General features: G+C 56.2%; 10 protein-coding genes across 10 annotated transcripts; 4 read left to right on the forward strand and 6 right to left on the reverse strand.

Annotated features, from left to right (window-relative positions):
• The first annotated feature begins 43 nt into the window (after positions 1–43).
• C8Q71DRAFT_774008 (glycoside hydrolase family 71 protein) lies at positions 44–2,063 on the forward strand. Its single transcript, XM_047924487.1, has 11 exons — positions 44–181; positions 242–263; positions 321–376; positions 434–559; positions 615–816; positions 862–936; positions 992–1,135; positions 1,187–1,216; positions 1,268–1,367; positions 1,417–1,652; positions 1,710–2,063. Exons 1-11 carry the CDS (start codon positions 147–149, stop codon positions 1,986–1,988), a joined length of 1,305 nt encoding a protein of 434 aa, XP_047776301.1. The 5' UTR covers positions 44–146; the 3' UTR covers positions 1,989–2,063.
• Positions 2,064–3,273, reverse strand: C8Q71DRAFT_774015 (Diphthine synthase). Its single transcript, XM_047924488.1, has 5 exons — positions 3,151–3,273; positions 3,024–3,095; positions 2,848–2,972; positions 2,532–2,801; positions 2,064–2,481 (listed from the first exon to the last, which is right to left on the reverse strand). The coding sequence occupies exons 1-5, from the start codon at positions 3,211–3,213 to the stop codon at positions 2,133–2,135; spliced, it is 879 nt and encodes a 292-aa protein (XP_047776302.1). The 5' UTR covers positions 3,214–3,273; the 3' UTR covers positions 2,064–2,132.
• Positions 3,274–5,188: 1,915 nt separating this feature from the next.
• On the forward strand, positions 5,189–6,898 carry C8Q71DRAFT_860351 (uncharacterized protein; the record flags this gene model as incomplete). The annotated part of the gene is made up of 5 exons (XM_047927786.1): positions 5,189–5,434; positions 5,489–5,570; positions 5,618–6,513; positions 6,571–6,759; positions 6,824–6,898. The coding sequence occupies 5 exons, from the start codon at positions 5,189–5,191 to the stop codon at positions 6,896–6,898; spliced, it is 1,488 nt and encodes a 495-aa protein (XP_047776303.1).
• Positions 6,899–7,151: 253 nt separating this feature from the next.
• Positions 7,152–7,776, reverse strand: C8Q71DRAFT_798252 (uncharacterized protein; the record flags this gene model as incomplete). Its single annotated transcript, XM_047925805.1, has 5 exons — positions 7,152–7,234; positions 7,291–7,408; positions 7,474–7,623; positions 7,680–7,721; positions 7,774–7,776. The coding sequence occupies 5 exons, from the start codon at positions 7,774–7,776 to the stop codon at positions 7,152–7,154; spliced, it is 396 nt and encodes a 131-aa protein (XP_047776304.1).
• A 502-nt stretch (positions 7,777–8,278) lies between these two features.
• C8Q71DRAFT_712854 (uncharacterized protein) lies at positions 8,279–10,224 on the forward strand (the record flags this gene model as incomplete). The annotated part of the gene is made up of 5 exons (XM_047920881.1): positions 8,279–8,651; positions 8,779–9,068; positions 9,122–9,325; positions 9,378–9,547; positions 9,603–10,224. 5 exons carry the CDS (start codon positions 8,279–8,281, stop codon positions 10,222–10,224), a joined length of 1,659 nt encoding a protein of 552 aa, XP_047776305.1.
• Positions 10,225–10,915: 691 nt separating this feature from the next.
• C8Q71DRAFT_860354 (uncharacterized protein) lies at positions 10,916–13,086 on the reverse strand (the record flags this gene model as incomplete). Its single annotated transcript, XM_047927787.1, has 11 exons — positions 10,916–11,279; positions 11,345–11,415; positions 11,473–11,592; positions 11,648–11,734; positions 11,788–12,028; positions 12,083–12,132; positions 12,188–12,268; positions 12,319–12,519; positions 12,570–12,735; positions 12,794–12,953; positions 13,020–13,086. 11 exons carry the CDS (start codon positions 13,084–13,086, stop codon positions 10,916–10,918), a joined length of 1,608 nt encoding a protein of 535 aa, XP_047776306.1.
• Positions 13,087–13,571: 485 nt separating this feature from the next.
• On the reverse strand, positions 13,572–14,343 carry C8Q71DRAFT_189536 (uncharacterized protein). The gene is made up of 3 exons (XM_047916862.1): positions 14,285–14,343; positions 13,935–14,229; positions 13,572–13,880 (listed from the first exon to the last, which is right to left on the reverse strand). Exons 1-3 carry the CDS (start codon positions 14,301–14,303, stop codon positions 13,847–13,849), a joined length of 348 nt encoding a protein of 115 aa, XP_047776307.1. The 5' UTR covers positions 14,304–14,343; the 3' UTR covers positions 13,572–13,846.
• A 122-nt stretch (positions 14,344–14,465) lies between these two features.
• On the reverse strand, positions 14,466–15,417 carry C8Q71DRAFT_712734 (uncharacterized protein; the record flags this gene model as incomplete). The annotated part of the gene is made up of 3 exons (XM_047920872.1): positions 14,466–15,030; positions 15,087–15,274; positions 15,328–15,417. 3 exons carry the CDS (start codon positions 15,415–15,417, stop codon positions 14,466–14,468), a joined length of 843 nt encoding a protein of 280 aa, XP_047776308.1.
• Positions 15,418–15,650: 233 nt separating this feature from the next.
• C8Q71DRAFT_189605 (uncharacterized protein) lies at positions 15,651–17,054 on the reverse strand. Its single transcript, XM_047916863.1, has 2 exons — positions 16,747–17,054; positions 15,651–16,688 (listed from the first exon to the last, which is right to left on the reverse strand). The coding sequence occupies exons 1-2, from the start codon at positions 16,771–16,773 to the stop codon at positions 15,765–15,767; spliced, it is 951 nt and encodes a 316-aa protein (XP_047776309.1). The 5' UTR covers positions 16,774–17,054; the 3' UTR covers positions 15,651–15,764.
• Positions 17,055–17,062: 8 nt separating this feature from the next.
• Positions 17,063–19,506, forward strand: C8Q71DRAFT_774035 (uncharacterized protein). The gene is made up of 5 exons (XM_047924489.1): positions 17,063–17,196; positions 17,258–17,315; positions 17,397–18,518; positions 18,580–19,060; positions 19,122–19,506. The coding sequence occupies exons 3-4, from the start codon at positions 17,412–17,414 to the stop codon at positions 19,057–19,059; spliced, it is 1,587 nt and encodes a 528-aa protein (XP_047776310.1). The 5' UTR covers positions 17,063–17,196; positions 17,258–17,315; positions 17,397–17,411; the 3' UTR covers position 19,060; positions 19,122–19,506.
• The last annotated feature ends 15 nt before the right edge of the window (positions 19,507–19,521 follow it).

Below are 19,521 nucleotides of genomic sequence, written 5' to 3' on the forward strand. Positions count from 1 at the left end.
CCAAACGGTCGGTTAGGAATAAGCGCTCATCATCGTCCTTGCGCAGATCTTGATCTCAGATGCGGTGACGCGTTCTCATAGTAACGCGTGGCGTTGTTCAGATTCAGCTTCACCGGAAGCTGAACGAAAACCTTGCCAACTTGACCATGACGGCTACACGAGAGAAACTAGTGGTCGCACAGTGCGTATCCCACACAATCTCTCCATTGTAACTAACTCAAATCGACTGCGTGGGGTCTAGTTTCATGGTCGGAAACACATACGTTTGTGGCCGGCATGTAGACGGAACGACATAGCAGCCAACTTGAATTATTACACAGCCGTATACCGTACACGACTGGATCGAGGACATCACGCTCGCTGGTCGCAACGGTGTGTGAGTCGCCTGCTTCACAGCACCGACGCTGTTGATTCAGCCCTGTACTCTCTGTAGCGACGGTTTTGCCCTCAACATCGGGAAGGAAGACTGGCAGATATCGCGCGTTGCAGACTGCTATGAAGCGACAACTCAAGCCAGTATATTGCGCCCCTTCAAGCTCTTCCTCAGTCTCGATATGACGTCCGTGTTATCGTTTCTGTCCTGCGTACCCAGTATCATTCACGACTGCGCTCAGCTCCATCTCTGGTGCAACCGCCGATGACGCCCACCTGATCCGCGACTATGTTTCGCGTTTTTCCGACCACCCAAGTCAGCTGCGGTATCATGGAAAGGTGCTCTTATCGACGTTCTCCGGGGAGAACAGCTTATTCGGTCAAGAAGACTTGGACAGAGCCTGGTCGTTCGTCAGGGAAAGCCTAGAACCCACAGCCGGTGAAGTACGTGAGCTCACATGGGATCATCTCCATTCTCAAGTGAGACAGATACATTTTGTCCCGGCCTTCTTCATCGACCCGGCACGGTACGGGGCTATATCTTCCCTGGACGGTATCTTCAACGTCAGTTGCATCTCCTACGACGACCAGGGGAGATATCAACTCATATTGCTACTAGTGGAACGGAGGCTGGCCTATGCATTTGACTCCTCGATCATCTCGCCATGAGATTCATATGCCAAAGCTAGACGGCGACCTTGCCCATCTCAAGCGCCTCGGAGGGCGAACGTTCATGGCCGCGGTTTCGCCGTGGTTCTTCACGGTACGTCGTGGCCTAGACTTCACGAACTCCCCGATTCCTAACGACTAGCAGCATTATGGGCCTGACTCGTGGAACAAGAACGTGCGTGCATGTCCTCTGGTTCGGTAGGCTCACACCGAACGGATGAATAAGTGGATATATCGCGGAGACGACTGGTTGTTCGTCCGGAGGTGGGAGCAGCTCATCGCCATGCGTGACCAGATCGACATTGTGCAGATTGTGTCTTTCAACGGTCTGGGCCTCTCTTCCTTCTATCTCATCTCCCCTGACGCAGTGCGCAGACTATGGCGAGTCGCACTACGTAGGGCCCATCAAAGGAGCGCAGCCCAACTCGCAAGCATGGGTCGACGGCTTCCCGCACGAGCCGTGGCTGCACCTCAACAAGTACTACGCCCGTGCGTTCAAAGAGGGCGTGTATCCTGCCATCGAGGTGGACACCATCTACATGTGGGCACGGCCACATCTCAAGGACGCTGTGACGAACGACCCCGTTCCGCGGCCACGAAATTGGGAGCTCGTACGTGACCCCCTACCTCTGCCTCGCAACGAACACACAGTGATGATCCGGTTCTAGACCGACGACATGATCTGGATAGTCATCTTCGCCGTTGCCCCAGCGGTGGTCACGATAGTTTCGTCGGAAGGCGGAATGGACGCCCAGTTCGTCGACGTGCCCGCGGGCGTGACGAAGCTGTCTCACCCAGTGGACCCACGCGGTCACATGGCAGCAGCGATGGAGAGAAATGGCGTCCTCGTCGCGCTGTGCTGTCCTGAGCGGGATGGGTTCCGATTCCAGGAACGGCCGGAGGTGTACAACTTTAACGTGTACTGTGCGATGTCTAAGCCTCGTTGACGGGCTTCTGAATCACGTCCGAAGGATGGGGCTATGCCACATCTCTGCATCCGTGCTCAGTGAAGGATTCGCCTACCTTCTGATCATGTTTGTCGCCGGATGGCGGTTCGTCGCACAGGACATCCAAATACGGGTCGACCATAATCACTGATCAAGCGCACATCCGTAGACAGACTGTGCGACACTCCTCCATGTCTCCTTGCTGACCGCATACTCCTCCGCGTACTCGACCTCCAGATGGTGCAGCCGCTTCCCGACAATGACCAAGCTGTGCAGCGGCTCCCCGAAGACCTCCGCCGGCTGCGCGAGAAGCTCCTCGAGCGTTCCGCAGACGATGCGCTGATGGTCTTCTCCGCCGACTCTCGATAGCGCGATGGCGAGTGTTGCTTCTGGCCGAAGTATACCCTCTCCGCGGAGCGATTCAATCTCAGTGATTTGTGAGACGGCTTGAGGGATGGACATGTATCTCGGTGGCTCGTAGATCTTGCGTCCCCTGCATGCAGGCATTGAGCGGTTAGGCGGAGAAACTCTGCGGAAGCTTACCTGGCTAGGTTCTCTTCGCTCTGTTCCTTTATCTTGATGTCGAGCAGCACGAGAGTGTGCATGCCCAGACCCATATTTTCCTTGATGCGGTCGTAGAAACTGTCCGGCTTCCATGTCTCGGTGAAGAATACGAGGGACACGGTCTGCCCAAAGTTGTACAGCTGCAGACCGCAAGCCCCTACAGCGTTCATGATCGACGCGTTGTGTATCACGCGCGTCGGTATTTTGAGCGAGCGCGCTCGGATGATGATGTCGGTGTGCGTAGTGGCCCTATTTACGGTCAGAACCCAACCAACAGTTGAGGATGTTTGGCTACCCAAAGGGATCGCCGACGACGAGCAAGGATACGTCTTCCTTGTCTGCGTCTCGTAGAATTGCGTCGCTTTCGGTCTCGACCATGTCGCGATCGGCGAGGATCAGTTCTTTGCCGTAAAATGCTTCCTTACGCACATAATTGTCATACGGTATTTCTAGATGGTTGGCTGCACTTACCAATCGTTCCTTCTGCACCATCAATATACTGGTGTACGCCTCGAGATATACTCTCGAAGAACGTTTGACCACCTAAGCATGCCATTTCAGTACGAGTCGACCTTTCGTGTCAAAAAAAATTGTCTACCTCCAAGCCTCGCACTGTGACGTCTTTTTCATCGCACAGACCCAATCCAACGAGATAGAACATGGTGAGAATAGCTCTCTGCCTAGACCTTTGGAAGTATGGCTTGACTTTGCAAAGTTCACGGAGATATGGGCCCAGAGCCGTAGCATGTGACGGTCTGACTGTTTATCTTGACTTGCCTTATTTGGATGTGGGGGCATGCTGAGCGAGCGTTGGCCGCTAACGGCGCGATTCGAGGCCCTCACAGACTCACGCTATGCACTCGGGTTCGGTGATGGCCTCGACCCCTCACACAGCTTGTCTCTGCTCCTCCATGAACTCCTACAATGTCTGCGCAATCGCCGGACTGAGTATATAGAGCACCCGTTTTGGTCAGTACCGACAGCAGCGCGTACCGTCGTATTGTTGACAATTTCCTAGAATATTTCTACACTGCTTGTAGACGCTTCATATCGGATTGCAAACGTACGCGCGGTCTTCAATTATTCTGTTGAAAATGCCAGGCGAGTGAATGTTCCCTTCTGGTTCTATTTTCTTGCTGTGCAATCGCCCTGGGATGTTTCAAGCCGGCGCAACGGTCTGCGCTGCGCATTGCAGGCTTAAGACAAGTCCATATTGACTTCTATGCGTTTCATTCGTCGTTCGGCAACAAGGAACCACTCTTTGTGTAGCGCACCAGACGTGCAGCGAGGTGAAAGCTCCGTACTCGAGCAGGCCGCAGCCAAGCGATCTTCATCGCAGCCAGTCGCCTGCCCATGTACACTCAAGTATCCACGGCACAAGGCGACATGCTACAGGGATGGGAGACTGCTCGTGCCTTCTAAAGCCTGGCGTTTTCATATCAAGGTTGCCTACGGCAATGTAGGTCGCCCTATGCAGCGCCGAAGCCGTCAGGTATCTGCGGTATACCGGCTGGCCATCGTTTGCGCGACGTTCGTGACACAGCGCGTGGCGTCGACGCCTTTTCGCCTCCCCTCTTTGTGCCCCCGCTGCTCGGTCTGCGTTATACCGTATTGAGGCTCTCATCGTGCTGCTAGCGGTTGCCTGCGATGCGTTATGGAACTGCATGCTCGCGGCCCGCGGGGCACACACAGCGGCCGCCAAGCGATGTGAAAGCGCGATTGTGTTGTGTTGTAGTTGGCTGGTGATGGCTAGGCCAAATCGTTTGCGCCAGCTAGCCCGAACGAGCCTTCCCGCTTCACTGCATACCACAGCGTTAGGAGACGAATTGCACCGGATCACCTTGATCCACAATGGCAACGACTCTTGCTGCGGCGCAATTGGGGCGACGCCTGACTATCGACACCGAAGCGCGAATGTATCACTGGCGCCCGGAGCTTGTCTGTCTGTTTGCTTCAGAACCCCAGTCTACAAAGTTCGAGGATGATGCCCGAGGGTTCAATTCTTGTGTGACAGTCGTCGGCCACAGTGGCATCATCGGGTTCTCGATTATGGCCAATGACATCGTCACATCGTGTACGAGCCGTCTAATGACAGGAGGTCTTGGCGGAGGGCCATCACCTTCTCGTGCATGAGTGTGGCCTTGTCGCCGAGTCTCTTACCTTTATCTGCTAGCGGCCAATTGCACTACTGCATTCCATGACGCAGGAGGGCTGGTGCCAGGCTACGTGCCCGCAGTGTGTCTAGTGGTCGAAGCTCGGCATCATGTCGATAACCTTAATGCGCGCCCTTTCCACACGACGAGTACCCTCGTTCTAGGATGCCGTCACGGAATGTCGGCATTGACCATACCACGCCTTCCTGCAGCGTCTTGTACACGTCGAACTTCGTAGCGCGCTCCTGATCAGTCGGTCTACGTCATCGCTCGTGTATCGACCGCCCTTTGCGCGGCTGGCGCACGGACCTTTGAACGTTGCCTCCGCATTGCAGCGCTCTAGAACCAGACAACATGCGTACGCACCCCGCGAAGCCCAGTGCGCGCATACCTCGGCGTTTCCGTCAGCGAACGCACAGTTACACTTGGTTTACGTACCACCGCAGAACCTCAGAACTGACCCCACACTATATAGAACTTCCGATGAAACGCGCGCGCACGAGCAGTACCAGCGACGTTGGGTCGCCGCGCGAGATGACGGCGGACATGGTAGAGCTCGCGTTCAACCCGCGGAAGATTCCCCTCGACATCCTGCCGCTGATATTCGAGCACCTCGTCGATCGGCGCGACCTGCACGTCTGCGCGCAGCTGTGCAGCACGTTCCATGCGGCGGCGACGCCGCTCCTGTACCGGACGCTCGACTCGCGCGTGAGGAAGACACGGCTCGGAGTGCGTATTGCCGCAGCATCTGCTATTCGTTGATACGTATGCGTCACTGCACAGCGACCGGTGGTCTGCCACCCCGCGGGCACACTGCTGAAGAAGCCCGAGTACGCAAAATACGTGCGCCATGTTAGAGAGACAGGTGAGCTGCAGCGCACGCCCGTCGAGAGATGCTGAATCGGTGCGCAGGCGCGATTGGCTTCAGCAAGCCGGAGCTGTTGCACGACTGCCAGCAGGCAGTGAAGTTATGCACGAACATCCAGAGCTTCAGCTGGAGCGACCAGAGCCCCGACGCATCGCACAACGACGAAGTGCTCCTCGCATTCCTGAACATCCTCCAGACCCTCAAGCTGAAGCAGCTCACTATTCGTACGTACCTAAGCCTCGGCGAAGAAGTGTGGGACAAGCTGCAAGAGTTCCGGGGGCTGACGAAGGTCGCGCTGTGGGTGATGGAGGGGCCGCCGCGGGTCCTGCAGGGGTGGTCGGAGCATCTAGGTTCGACGCTGACCCACCTAGAGCTAGGAGTCGGTGTCGTCTCGAGTCACATCACCCATCACCGATCTCACTCCCAGCTTTCCATGCAGCGTTCCGCCGGCGTCCCCGCGTCGATCCTCATCTCCGTCTTCTCGCACCTCACGCACCTCCGCTCGCTCCGCCTCAAGGGCGCCCCGACGAGCGCGATCCTCGAGATCCTCCGCACCCTCCCCAAGCTCGAGTCCCTCGACACGGAGTACTTCGGCTCCGGCCTCTCGCACTGGCCTGCCGAGCCCACCGCGCGCCTCCGCGAGCTTACCGTGCGCACGAGCTCTATCGACGTCCAGGGCCCGCAGCAGTTGTGGTCCTGGATCCTCCAGCTGCTCCCGCATCCCTCCTTGCAGTCGTTCACCCTGAATGCATTCTCGACGCAGGGCGACGCGCCGCTGCCTCGCCGTTTCCTGCTCGACATGGCAAAGACGCACGGGACGACGCTGACGCACTTCAACGTGTCATCTGCGCTGTTGACCCTCGACGACGTGGAATGCCTCTGCACGATCTTCCCCGCTCTGGAGACATTGTCGTGCTCGCTCGCCTTTTGCCAGGAAGCCGTGAGTGCATCATCTAATGCAGCGCGCGGGTTGTGTTGATCAGCCCTCGGTTTGCAGAAGCAAGTAGAAGCGGCGACCGTGAACGGCCGCAACCTGCGCGAGCTGCGCCTGCACACAAGCTGGGTGCCGTCCCGCTACGGCACCGAGCAGGTCACCATCCCCTTCGCGCTCGAAAATGCGAGAACGCTGATGCTCCGCGAGAAGTCCCGCATCCGAGTGATCGGTGTTGGCCGTGAGCTGTACACGGTACGCATACATGGTCCCTAATCCCAACTTGTGCGACATGCTGACCATTTCGCTGGTGTGCCAGGGCCAATGGGTGCGCCATGCATCGCGGGATGAACTGGTGTTCGAGGTCGTCCGCGATATCGTGTATGATGCTTGATATGTGTTGTCTCCTCTATGCCTCTTCTGTTGTTGTATGTCTCTTGGATTATCCGGCGAGGTCGATGCATATCGATGTCCTGTGGCACAAGGTTGCTTCCTGTATTTTACTGTAGGATCGTATGTACCATGCGATATGGGCTGTACTATAGCAGTGCGATATGGATGCATACAGAGCGCAGGAGCGGGAAGGTCGATGACGATAGTGGAAGATGAGTAGCTCACCCGGAGAATATGTAGTGGTACATCGCGCGTTACATGCCTCTACCCCGGCCCCTACCTCCGCGTATTGGCCCTCCGCGCATTGCACCCCGGCCTCTTTGCGGCATTCCACGACCTGGGGGCAGCCGTGGATGTCAGTGGAAGCGGCTGAATGCGACAACTGCGACGCACCTCGGTTGCCCGCGCCGCTGACGTGCGCTCCGCGTGCACTCCTGCCTGCCTCCCTTGCCCGGGTCTGCTCTTCCTTCACTGCGTCCAACAGCGTGTCCGGCACCCGCAGGTACTTGATCTGCACATCCGCACGACAACGCGTTCGTGAGTGCGCTCGAAGCGTAAGAGCGGCATGAGACGCACTGTGCTGCCCCGGATGTAGCACTCCTTCAGCTTCCAGAACTTGTCGCCATCCGCGCTCGTCTGGTACACCTCTCTCAGTGTGATGTTCATGAAGTTGTCGCAGTTGACGAGATGCCCGTTGAACGTCTCTCCGTTCTTCAACTCAACTAACTAGGCGTCGCCTGGCGGTTCAGTGTCGCGTTTGTATACCATGGCCAGACGCTTACCATGGGTTTATTTTGTGCTGCATTCAGAAGGGACAAAGGTAACTAGACAGAATGGGATCAACGCCTGCATCGGAGACTACTAGAAGAAACATACCATGGCTATACAGGATGTAGGAGAGAGGTAAGGAGGATGTGGCTTCTGGCGGGTGGCTGCTCGAGACAACGTGCCCCGCCGCCGCGACCTGCAACGCGGTCACGTACGCCTGTTTGCAACTTTGACTTCAGCCCTGTTTGACATCCCACTTTGCTTCCTGTAGTGCTTCCACAATCATGAGCAGCTGTGTCTCGCTCTCCTCACGTCTCCGGATGTGGCATTCATATTCTATGATTTCTCTCATGCGGTCAGAACATCCCCGGATTGCGACCGTCACAACATTCGCACAACGATAACGTTTGCTCAGCGGTATCGTGAACTCATCGTTATGTACGGCTCGCTGTGCGTGCTCAGCGGTCACCAGGTGCTGACTCGAGCAGGCCGCAGCTGCGCAGGCACGCACCATATGCTCGCATGAGAGCGCCGAAGATCGCTGCTCGTTATCATACGCAGCCCAGGGGCAAGACGCCCTCGAAGGTCGCCTTCAACCTCCAAGACCAACGTCATGATCATCGACGACGAGGACCCGGCTTCGCCCTCGAAAGACCAGCAGGCTCTTCCAGCGGTTCAACACGCCCAGGACGACGGGCCTCCCCCTGCATACACCGCCCCCGATCCGGGTCCGTCTCAGGTTATCGCTCCGGTTCATGACCCGCGATATGCGCCCTACGATCCTCTGCTCGACCCGGAGAGACGATTTGAGAAGGGGGAACCAGCTGGAAGGCGGTTCATGAAGGCGTTTGCTGTCGCTGCTCTGATATGGGCTCTGCTTGTTGCCCTTACCCAAGGCACATTGCTTTGGACGCGTGTCAATGCGAGAACCGGCGTGGTGAGTCTCCATAATCATAAAACATCTTCACTCTACGGTGCTGTCCTTCGTACCACCTCGACTTGTGAAGTATATGCTTCCAAGTGATCATCCGTTCAGCTCCCTGTTTCCATTCTGCCATGCTGATCCCGCTTGCTAGCCTGGTTACATGAAGCGACCTGTAAGACTGGTCCCAGCAGACGGCCGAATAATAGAGTGCCGCACGGGACAGTCTCGATGGGCTGCACATGATGGAGGGCTTCGTTCCATGTCCCTCGAGATGCCTATGCCATCGGACGCCTTCTATCTATTTGCTCGCGGCAGCTACTCTTCAGGTCACCTAAATGTAGTGCACGACACCGACTGGACGCTGCGCGACACTATCAAAATTGACATCCAAGTTCATACGACATCCCCAGACACCTTGGCCGGAGCCACCATTTGCCGGATGCAGCGGAAGGAAGGGGAGCAGGGGCTCGCGCTGCTGGTGCGTTGTTCTCGAATGATTCCGGACCTCAGTTGACAACCAGTATTATGTAGACCCCGGATGACACGTCAGCCTATGCGCAAATGACTTGGTCCATAAAAGTCCAACTACCCCTCTCCTTGAACTCGGACCCCTTGTATTTCCCTGCATTTGAAACGACCCTTCCACGCTTCACCCAAACGTTCGACGATATGCATGATGACGTCGTATTTGGTTTCCTCAGGCTCGCATCGACAAACGGCAAGATCCACGCACATGTAAGTGATCATCAGTGACGTGACATGCTATGATGCTCAACGTCGCCCCCAGTCTGTACACGCAAACACTGCGGAGCTGCTCACCAGCAACGGCGAGGTTGCTGGTGACTTCATGGCGAGCCATCTCGAGATTGTAGCATCAAACCAGCCTATCAAGGCGAACATCACTATCATCGCAGATGACACGAACAATGGCACGCTCAAACTGAAGTCTTCCAACGGGTGGGTGCTCTCTTTGTCCCACAGACAGTCAATCGCTGACAGCACCGCTCGCCAGGGAGATCCACTCAACCGTGACCCTGCTCGACGCGCAGCCCGCCTCCGGCGAGGGGACGTTTAGCGTCATCGCACGCACGACCAACGCCGCGCTCGAACTCGCCGTAGTCGACCTCCCGCTCGACGCAGACGTCCACGTGAGCGCGAAGACGTCTCAGGGCAGCGCGACGCTGCGCCTGCCGCACACGTTCGAGGGCGACTTCCAGCTGCGCACGTCAAACTCGTTGCCGGACGTGCTCTTCGGGCCGGGCGTGCGCGACCCGAGCGGCAGGGGGCGCGTCAGGCGGATGTCGAAGGAACGGGTGGGCAGGAACAGGATGATCGGGGCGGTGGGGTGGGTCGGTCCCGGGGTCTGGCCGAGAGAGCCCTCGGATGATCAGGAGGAAGTGCGGCCACGGCAGGGTCTGCGGGAAAGAGTGCGAGAGCGCCATGACCAGTATCTCCAGCTGGCTAGCGCGCTCGGAGAGAAAGAGGGGCATCGGGACGCAGGTGTGCAGACGTCGGACGATGATTGGGACGTAGAGTGGCAAGGAGGAAGTGCTGCCCCGCGCGGGGGAAGACATCTCAGCAGCTCCGCGCTTGTGGTGACTTCGAACGGGCCAGCGTTGTTGGATCTAACATGATTTATTCCGTTTGGTATGTCTTTGCTATCGGGAACGCTGCCCTACTGGAAGCTCTGTGTGTATCACCCTGTACATTATACCAATATCATCTCCATATGTATTTGGCTCATCAGACACGTTCGAGTGCGCGATACACATTCCAGCCTCCGTGCGCGGTGTATCTCCAGTAGTGTCTGACATCGGACGGAGTGCTGCATTCGCTTCGGACGGCGTTCACAAGCACCCTTGATAGCATGGGAGTATGTTCTGGGCCAACCATTCACTTGGTACATAGCGGATGACAGCTGACAGTGTTAACAGATCGTCTCCGTCTCTGAATGTATTCGGGATCCTAGCGGCGAGTGCACTATTAGCGCATACGTGGGGCTGATGTCCCAGGGCTCTCCGTCCGCTTTCAAACTGTTTCTTCATTCCCGCTTGAGCAGCATGTTAGCGAGCCCAGACCAAGGAAATACGGTACTTTCCGGCTAGATGTTCACCGCACTTCGTCTTCCTGAGTAGCATGAAGTCCGTGCACGGGGGCGGAAAGCTGCGGTTGGATCCCTTGAGCATGATATCGAGCCTATCTAGGAGTACAGGTACAAGCACGCTCCAGACATTGTCAGTCACCATCTTATCGTACAAACACCAAGATTCATCCCGCGCGCACATCCAGACAGACAGCCCTCATACCAGGAAGAAAACAGGACAATCACAACCAAGCAGACAAGGAACTGAAAAAGCCCCGAGGAGCCTCGTCGCCGGCCACTGAAGCCAGGAAATCCTCGATCGCTTTCTGCGACGAGCCGTTCTCGCCCCAAGCCTGCATGATCCGCTGCTTGAGCCGCTGGGCGTTAGCCCGCCTGCGCTGGCCGTCTTCTCCGAACGCCTTCGACAACACCTGTTGTGCCTCGGCGGAGAACGCCTCTAATGTGCCTTCCGGTGCCTTTCCGAGACGATACGCTGGTTGCAGGCCAGGCCCGGAACGGACCTGGAACAACTCGTAGCCATTCTGAAGCCTGTCGCTGATGCGAGCAGCGTTGGTCGCCTGGTCCAATATGAACGGCCAGCATATCCTGAATAGTTGAATACGTCCGGCGATCAGCGGATTCGTGAATGACGCGGATAGAATCAAGCTCACAATGGGACTCCTTCTGTCATGGCCTCTGTCACGCTATTGTGACCTGCATGTGTGAGGAAGAAACCTGTAGCCTGAAAATCGGATAGGTCATAAAAATGCTATGGTGGGTCAATGGAGCCGAGCCGTACGCTGTGGCTGAGAACGAGCTGCTGAGGACACCACTTGGTCACCAGGCAGTCGGGATAGCTGCTCAGCTTGTCCGTAACGAAGTCGGGTAGAGGGATGTAAGGCGATGAATGATTCAGTATCTGCAGACATCATCAATAATCATGCATTTAGTAAAGTATTGGGTAGGGCGCCTACGAAGGGGATCTTCTTCTCCATGGCGATTTCGAGGAAGGCAGCAAGTTTCTCAGGCTCCATCGGGAAGAATATCGTTCCAAAGGATATCTGGAAGTACGAACGATCAATTTCTCCCTTGCATAAGGGATTGTGAGGCTTACATAGAGAACAGTGTGCTTGCCATGACTGGCTACTTTGGCATCCAGGAAGCTCTCTACCTTAGTAGCATCCGATCCCTCTAGTTTCTCGAAAGCAGCCGCTTGGGCACCAGAAGGAATGAGGGGTCCACACGCATAGACGGGCCGCGATGACTCCGCCAGCCAATCCCTAAGGGTTGCGATAGCCTCTGGTTCGTAGCACTCCGGCCCCGCAAACACTAGTCCATCGCATTCTGCCATAGTACTGCAGGGCACCATCCAGTCAGTTCCAGGTACACCCACATGGCAGACGGCTTACTCGTAGGTCCTAAGATTCACACCACCAAGCAGTGCCGCCGGAGCAATGGGCTACACAGTCGAGGTGAGTAGCGGGCATCCACACGCATGTGCAAGAGAAGCTTACGCGCTGCGGCTGAACTTCATAGTCATACATCGGCGGTAGACCTGGCATGCGGATGAGAGACCCTTTGCCCGTCAAGGTGATCTACTTCATTCATCAATTGAGGATTCTTGGTACACATGTCCTCCACCTACCTGCCCTGCTGCCTCCTCAACGCTGACACCTGTCAGTTTGGCGATTTCTTCGCTTCTCGCACGAAGATTGCCCTTTCCGCCCTGTCTCTCGGGGCCACCGACGCAGAAGAGCGACGTCGCTGAACATGCAAACCAGAACAAGACCTTGACTGGTTTCTTACTAGTCCTGCGGACAGCCTCGATGGGAGCCCTGCCGAAGAACTATACAACATCGTCAACAGTGCGAGACTATATTATGTGATAGCACTTACATCTACCAGGACCGCGTCCGGGCTGCACACACTCTCAATGTCCGTTTCCGTCTTCACACATCTCACAGGCTGCAGGTTGACGAGCTTCTCGTATGCATCGGCGAAGGCGTTCAGAAGCACGCTGCTGTCCAGCGGGGTGGTATCGTCACGCGGCAGAGCTATCGTTCTGTACCAGCCGTCGGAACGCCGTTCGGATATCTCGATGAATGCAAACGCAGACGCACCGGATGTGACTCAAAAGGCTAGAATCCTGATCCGTAAAGTTCCTCCTTAACTCCGTCTGCACCCTGTCATAGAATGTGGGCGTGGTAAACAGCGTGATCAGAATGTTGGGCCGCATTTTCACGACCCGAGCCGCGAAGTTGCACCAAGAGCGCATGTGGCCTGCGATGATGAACGAGTTATCAGTGACATACTCCCAACAACGAACAGCAACAGCGATGTGCTTACCCCATGCTTCGTAGACGAAGAAAACCAAGTGCCGTTGTGGAGACGCCGAGCTCGCAGTAGCGCCCATAGTGTTGACAGGCTCAGGGGAAGTCTTCGAAGGGGAATGAAGAGCAGACGAGATACGAAGGTACGGAGCCGCTATCGATGTATAAGTACGAAATCCGAGGTGGGACCACAAGCAAATTCTTGGGCCGGGCATAACTTCCCCTTACAGACGACACTCGCTGAACAGTCACTGGCACTGCAACATATATTGTAACATAGTTAGCTACGCACCCGTTCATAGCTAGCAGAGTGCGCTTGAGCTTAAGCAAACCTACCTTGACCATATATGGAAATCGCTGTGGGTTTCACGGAGGCTATGGTGAGTCTAAAAGACGAAAAGGGAGTTTGTTAGACGTCAACTAGCAGCCGGACACAGGCAACTGGAGCGGCGCATGCATGCTTGTCCGATAGGATCGTGCTTTCCGGCTTCTGTTCACATCGGCACCACTCAGCGGCGGTACGCCCGGGGACCGTGATCAGGGTACGAACGCCTTGGACGCTCCCGAAATGACGTGCTTGCCGACGGACCAGAGGGCGGGGATCACAGCAACTTGAAGCCTGAAGGTCAGCCAGAGCTCGAGGCCCGTGTCGTACAGCGAGCAGTGACAGGAATATAGCGGGCATACAGCGGCCACATGCGAGGGCTATCCCACGGGTTGGGTTGTTCTGTCGGCGAATCGACAGAAGGCTTCCGTGAAATCGAGAGTATCTTAGAGCTCGCCGAAACATGACTCCGTCCTATCGAGTACCATCAGTGTGTCACTGAGCTAATTTGGAGAGGGTCACTTAGACTCAGGACCAGGAGCACGGTTATTCCTGCATACAAGTGATGCATCACTGCACGTGGAAAGTTGGAAGGATATTACGCACCAGATTAAACCGTTGATCAATAAGGAGAATCGGCAGAAGAAACGATGTATTTTTTGCTTAACGATTGCTCTGTGCAGACAGGCCTGACGCGTCTGTAAGAAAACGATGCACATCAAGGAGGTAGTGCATATCAGTAGGGTATGTGACGGTTGCACATGTATTGGTGACGCCACTGTGTGCAATGCACGCCGACATTCATACTCATATTGACATTCGCCGTGGCCGTTCCTCACGGCAGCCATCACGTATATTATCGGCAACCAGCACCAAATCGCCGACGGGAATGGAGCGCTTGCTTATCGTCGCCGTGAGCATTTCGCAAAGTGCGGGGAGATTGGACGAACGCTCACCGACTGGCCACCTTCCCATGGCGCCGGCAGACAGCGAAACGCTACGCCACCTCGGCGATAATCAGACGAGAACCAACATGACAGGAATGGGACAGTGACAGGGAAGTCGGGCGAATAGTTAGGCACGCTCTGCGCATACGTTTACACCATAAAGTTAGGGTTGCGCCCGCGCGCGTATGACTCAGGCCGTTTGCTCCGCTCCATCCACGCCGAATGCTTCAGCAACCATGCGATACACGTCCGGCGCGATTTTGGTCGCAGGTCTCCGTATGTTCCTCTTGGGATCTGTCAGCGACGGCTTGCCAGGCCGCGCGTTCACCGGCTGCCCAGCCTCTCGGGGCTTGCGGGAGGGGTGTGACGACAGAGGTGCAGGGTCGACTCCCGACCGGCGGCTACCAGCGGCGCTGGTCGGGTTTTGGTAATGATGCTTTGGTCGCAGTGGCGTCCCTCTGTCGATCTGCTCCCGCAGCTGCGCGACGCGCACCATGGTCTCGAGCCCGAGGCATGCAGCCTCCTCCAGGGTGAGTGCGTCCGGGCGCTGGCAGAGGGCGGCATATGCTGCGAGCGTCCATCGGCCAGATATGTCGAATCTCCGCGAGAGGGTGATCTTGTCAATGGGGTTGATGGCTAGCTTTTGGAGCTCGTGGATGGCGAGGGCGCGGATGTCGCTGAACTCCCATCGCGTGGATAGGTGCAGGATGGACGTCCACTCGTCTTGTGTGTGGGCCCTGCAGACGCCGAAGTCCCTATGAAAACAGGGTGATCAATAGCCTCACAACGTTGTCAGAAAATGACGACCTACGCGGGGTATATGATCCACAACAAGCGTTCGAAATCGACTCTCGAGATGCCGAAAAGGACCAAGGGGTGCTCGTCCCCGGATCCTTCCATGGGCACTCCGACGGGTTGTGGAAGCTCGAGAAGTTCCCTCCATATGGGGGAGTGCCTCGTAAATGACGAACGGAACACTCTGAACAACGTATCCTCCACCTAACGAACCTTGAATGAGTACGGTGCAGGAGAGTGGATGCATAGCAACTCACGAGCAATGTCAGATTGCCATCATTAAAGTAAAATTCTTCGTGATACAGTGGTAGAAGGGGAGCGTCAATGGGGATAGTTGACACGGACATCGTGTCCTCGGAGTGCATACGTCGGGAAGCGTTCAGAAGCCCAGGCATTGACTCAAGTCTGCAGGGACGCACGCACACAGGGCCGTAAAGCCACTTGATATATAGTTTCTTCGACACTGTAACATCAGGGGAACTCGCAAGTGGGCATGGCTGAAGGGCACGTCAGTTATCACCATGCATGAGAGCACAAGTTCGTGTGAAGAGCCTGGACAATGGCCCCACTCAGCTGCAATGCATGCATACCAACCGCCAGTCGCGCGGACACTAGAGGTACAGGGACAAACGACGCACAAATCCAAGCAAACACCCTTCATCTTCCACCACACCCGTAGTCCGCACGAATCCCGCTATGTGGACGCGCTTGCAGGCTTTCGCTGCTCGAGTACTCGCTCAAACTCCTCGAACGTCGCCTTCCCAAGGATAGCGAAGACGACATGGTCGAAGGTCGACTTGAACCTCGCCCCAGGCTCCACGAGCAGATCCGCCCATACGTTCGCCACGAGGTTGACGTTATTCCTGAACACGCCCGTCCCAAAGCTGCCCAGCACCAAGCTCTTCACGCCCTGCTTCTCGAACAGATACAAGATCCGCGCCATCCGCTCGCGCATGACCGTTTCGACCTTGCCCTCTACCGCAGCGTCATCCAGACGGTCGTGTAGTCTCTGCCGCACGACGCCCGCGTTGACGGCTGCGCTCGTGAGCACGTCGACGTCGAGGGGCTCGATCCAGCCCCCGTCGTCGTCCCGGAAGACGATGACGCCCGGCGAGTATATCATCGCATGCGTGTAGAATCCGTCTTTCCGGTCCTTCTCGTGCACCGAGTAGAACGTCTGCGAGAGACTGGTAGTGAGAGTGGGATAGAGCGTGGACGAGCGTGCGATGGATTCCTCCTGCGCCTGCGCGCCGTTCTTGAAGCCGCCTCCTGGTTTCGTCGCTGACGCAAAGTTCAGGATGCCCACCCTCGACGGTGGGGCACCCGTCTGGCCTGCTTGCTGGACGGCAGACAACAGGCGGGCTCCCTCCAGCGTGGAGACCTCGAGGACAGACAGATCCGTATCAGCAGACCGCTCTGGTCTAGAAGATCGCGCGGCAGACCAGCCGGAGAGGAGTGAATCAGGAGCGTAGTACTGTGTCTTCTTCTTGGCGAGGGCCACAGACGTGCGTAGGTCGTGTTTCTTCCCATTCAGAGTGTAAGTTCCCTCCTCAATAGCGTCCAAAGTCTCCTCGGCTATCTTCCTCAGCCGTCCGCGTCGATCTTCCGGTTTAGCAGCCTGGGCCGATGCCTCTGCGTTCATACATGCAGCATACACGACAGGAGACACAGCGTACCTTGCTAAAGAACTTCTGGATCGACATGCTGATCCTCGTCGAAGCTAACCTTGTCTCCCGTAGGTAGACCCTAAAAAAGACCTCTTTGAGAGGGAGAGGACGCAGGCACGGAATTAGCCTCCGACAGCACTGCCGCTGAACCTTCCTGACATGCTCGCGCCTTCGCGACAAACTACAGAGTCTGATTGCAATATATGTTGACCAAGTGTGTCAAATAGATCATAGAGAGCATAGAGAGCACTGAAGCCGAGCTATGCAGGTGGTGGTGAAAGCTAAGCTGCGACTGCCGAAGGTGGCTTGAACAGTGCTTGAACCTGGTTAGTAGTCATGCTCGTTCGACGGTGCCACATCTTTCACCTGCTCCATCTCCTCAACAACCCGCCCAACACTCACGTTACGGTCGTAGAAGTGTTTCTACTGCACTACAAGCACTGGGACAGCAAGACAAAGGTATGAGTGAGCTCGTAGTCTTCGCACTGCCGATGGACAGGAAGGGGACCCGTATCAACAGATCATTTAGCTACCAGGCTGAAGAATCAAAAAAACCGGTACTGATACATATGGACCAGGTGTGTCTCACAGTGCCAGTTCGCATGAAAAGAGACACTCATATCTGACCACGCTCACGCCAACTTGAATGGCTGCCGCAGTTTGTATAAACGGCGATGGTTGTCGGCTTCCAATCGTTGAACGACGATGTTCTCGCCCTGGTCATCGCGCTCATCTCGCGCAGAGATATGAAAAACCTCGCCCTGACTTCTCGCACCGTTAGCCCCGTCGCCCGGCGGCGCCTTCTCTCCTCCCTACGCCTCAAAGCGCCAGTCAACAATCTCGAATTCCACAACTATGTGCTCGAAGAGGACGACAGGCAGCGTATACAGTACTTGCACAAGCTCACCATCCTATGCTCACTATCCCCTTGGTATCACGAGCCTGAGTCCGCCGACGTCTACTCCCCGCTTGCTACCGTCCTCGTGAGGGCACGAAACCTATGGGCGCTTGTCGTGTCCGAACTAGAGGGGCAGCTTGCGACGGAAGGCGGGGGCGTATTGGGCGATGCAATCGCGTCGGTGCGTGGCTTGCGCGAGCTCGAGCTGGACTGCGTCGCCACGCGGGGTATGGCACTCTGTGAGAGGTTGACCTGCAAACCGAGTGTAGTCCGTCTCCAGGCGCTGTCGCTGCACTCAATACCAAATCCTCGTGCTGAAGTACAGCCTGCAACTCTTGCTGGGCTCGAAATCCTGCGGAACGCGTCGGCGATCACGTTACACAACTTCCAGCTTATATGCGACGAGGAGGAGGAGGTACCGCTTCCACAACCACACGCCTATCGATGGAACCGCGCTCGTAGTTTAAGTCTAAAGAACATGGACCCGGTTGCACTTGCCCCATTGTGCCCAAACCTCGGGTACCTCCAAGTGGCATTCTGGCAGGCAGACGACGATGGCAGTGGGACAACCTACGGCGACGATTACCATTACACCCGCACTGCAGAGTTCACAGATGATGTCCATGTTGCTTGCCACCTGCGCGTCTTGGACATCTACAACAAAGTGAACTGGAACTGCGAAAAATCGCAAATTTACGACACCATTACCCTCACGGTGCGCATGACCCTCCCCGTCGTGCTGTCTATGCAATTTCACTATGGTGACACGACACTGTGGACGGAGCTCGCAACACTGTCCAAGCACGCAGACGCCCGGCTACGTTACCTCGATGTCCTCATGCATGACGACGTGTCCGGGGACTCGGATGCGCAAGTGTGGTTGGTATGTCCGCTTACCCCAAGTCATCCTTTTCCGTCCGTTTGATGCATGAGTACCACCGCAGGACCAATGTCTCCCTCTATTCTCCGACAGCGATCTCCTCTGCATCCGCCTCAGGCTCGTTGACCAGATTGACAGAGTCATCGACGCGGAGGAGTTCGAATCAATGGTCGATGATGAGGATGAGCTTGTGAGCGACCATTGGGAAGACATACAGAACGAGGCGCCCCAGGTGATTGCGAAAGCGATCCCGTCCCTCCGCTATGTTGCCGTGTCGAGCGGGTACATGGTCGAGAACGACGCAGCACCTGGAGGGTCGAGCTTCCGTGGACAGGCACAGTGGTGGCGCGTCGTGGGTGACGAAGAAGGCTCAGGGGTTGCAGGAAGTGATCAAGGATCGCGGTCGGTGGAGGTCGATGAAGAAGACTCAGAGGATGCGGAAAGTGGTGAGGGAGAGGGGCTGATCGAGATCGATGAAGAGGAGGGAGAACGGATTGATGAGTACCTGCGCAGCGAGGCCTTCGCGAAGACCTTGAAGCTGTAGGGTGAGTCGCTGCAGTTTTCTTAATATGATGTCGACGCTGTGCTCAGAGTCCCGCCCATCAGTATATTGGCGGATTCGCGCACACCCATTCGGCCCCGCTCAAGGATCAGCACGCGGGGTCTCGCGAAAACCTGACGTTGCTGTCACGAAAGTGATGAGTCCGCAACAACATCGCACGAGCACGCACTGAGCGCTCAACCTCGGACGAGCGAGCAACCGTGGTCGTTAGTTCACTAACAAAGAACGATTGTGCTGCACAACTTCGTCGGTTTGGAACAGTGTGAGACAGGGTTTGCATACACTATCAGCATGCGTAACCCCCAAGTGTCACCGCGTCGTATTCCAGTTAAAAGAAAATAATGACTATCGTCCTACACTGTAACCCTCGCCTACCTGTACAAAAGCCGGAACAAACGACACCAACGTAATCGTTGGCCATAGAAACACCTTCTCCAGCGCGAC

This window comes from Rhodofomes roseus, assembly GCF_022264815.1.
Source record: "Rhodofomes roseus strain CIRM-BRFM 1785 chromosome Unknown C8Q71scaffold_18, whole genome shotgun sequence".
NCBI lineage: Eukaryota > Fungi > Basidiomycota > Agaricomycetes > Polyporales > Fomitopsidaceae > Rhodofomes > Rhodofomes roseus.

Coding starts and splice junctions, on each gene's coding strand:
- C8Q71DRAFT_774008 (XM_047924487.1), top strand. CDS start 147: ATGACGGCTACACGAGAGAAACTAGTGGTCGCACA. Junction 377..433: donor CTCGCTGGTCGCAACGGTGT/GTGAGTCGCCTG, acceptor TACTCTCTGTAG/CGACGGTTTTGCCCTCAACA. Junction 1,217..1,267: donor CTGACTCGTGGAACAAGAAC/GTGCGTGCATGT, acceptor CGGATGAATAAG/TGGATATATCGCGGAGACGA.
- C8Q71DRAFT_774015 (XM_047924488.1), bottom strand. CDS start 3,213: ATGTTCTATCTCGTTGGATTGGGTCTGTGCGATGAAAAAGACGTCACA. Junction 2,973..3,023: donor TGGTGCAGAAGGAACGATTG/GTAAGTGCAGCC, acceptor TATGTGCGTAAG/GAAGCATTTTACGGCAAAGA. Junction 2,802..2,847: donor GTCGTCGGCGATCCCTTTGG/GTAGCCAAACAT, acceptor GACCGTAAATAG/GGCCACTACGCACACCGACA.
- C8Q71DRAFT_189536 (XM_047916862.1), bottom strand. Junction 13,881..13,934: donor TTGATCAACGGTTTAATCTG/GTGCGTAATATC, acceptor ACTTGTATGCAG/GAATAACCGTGCTCCTGGTC.
- C8Q71DRAFT_189605 (XM_047916863.1), bottom strand. CDS start 16,773: ATGTCGATCCAGAAGTTCTTTAGCAAG. Junction 16,689..16,746: donor TCCAGAAGTTCTTTAGCAAG/GTACGCTGTGTC, acceptor GCATCGGCCCAG/GCTGCTAAACCGGAAGATCG.
- C8Q71DRAFT_774035 (XM_047924489.1), top strand. CDS start 17,412: ATGGTTGTCGGCTTCCAATCGTTGAACGACGATGTTCTCGCCCTGGTC. Junction 18,519..18,579: donor CGGATGCGCAAGTGTGGTTG/GTATGTCCGCTT, acceptor GTACCACCGCAG/GACCAATGTCTCCCTCTATT.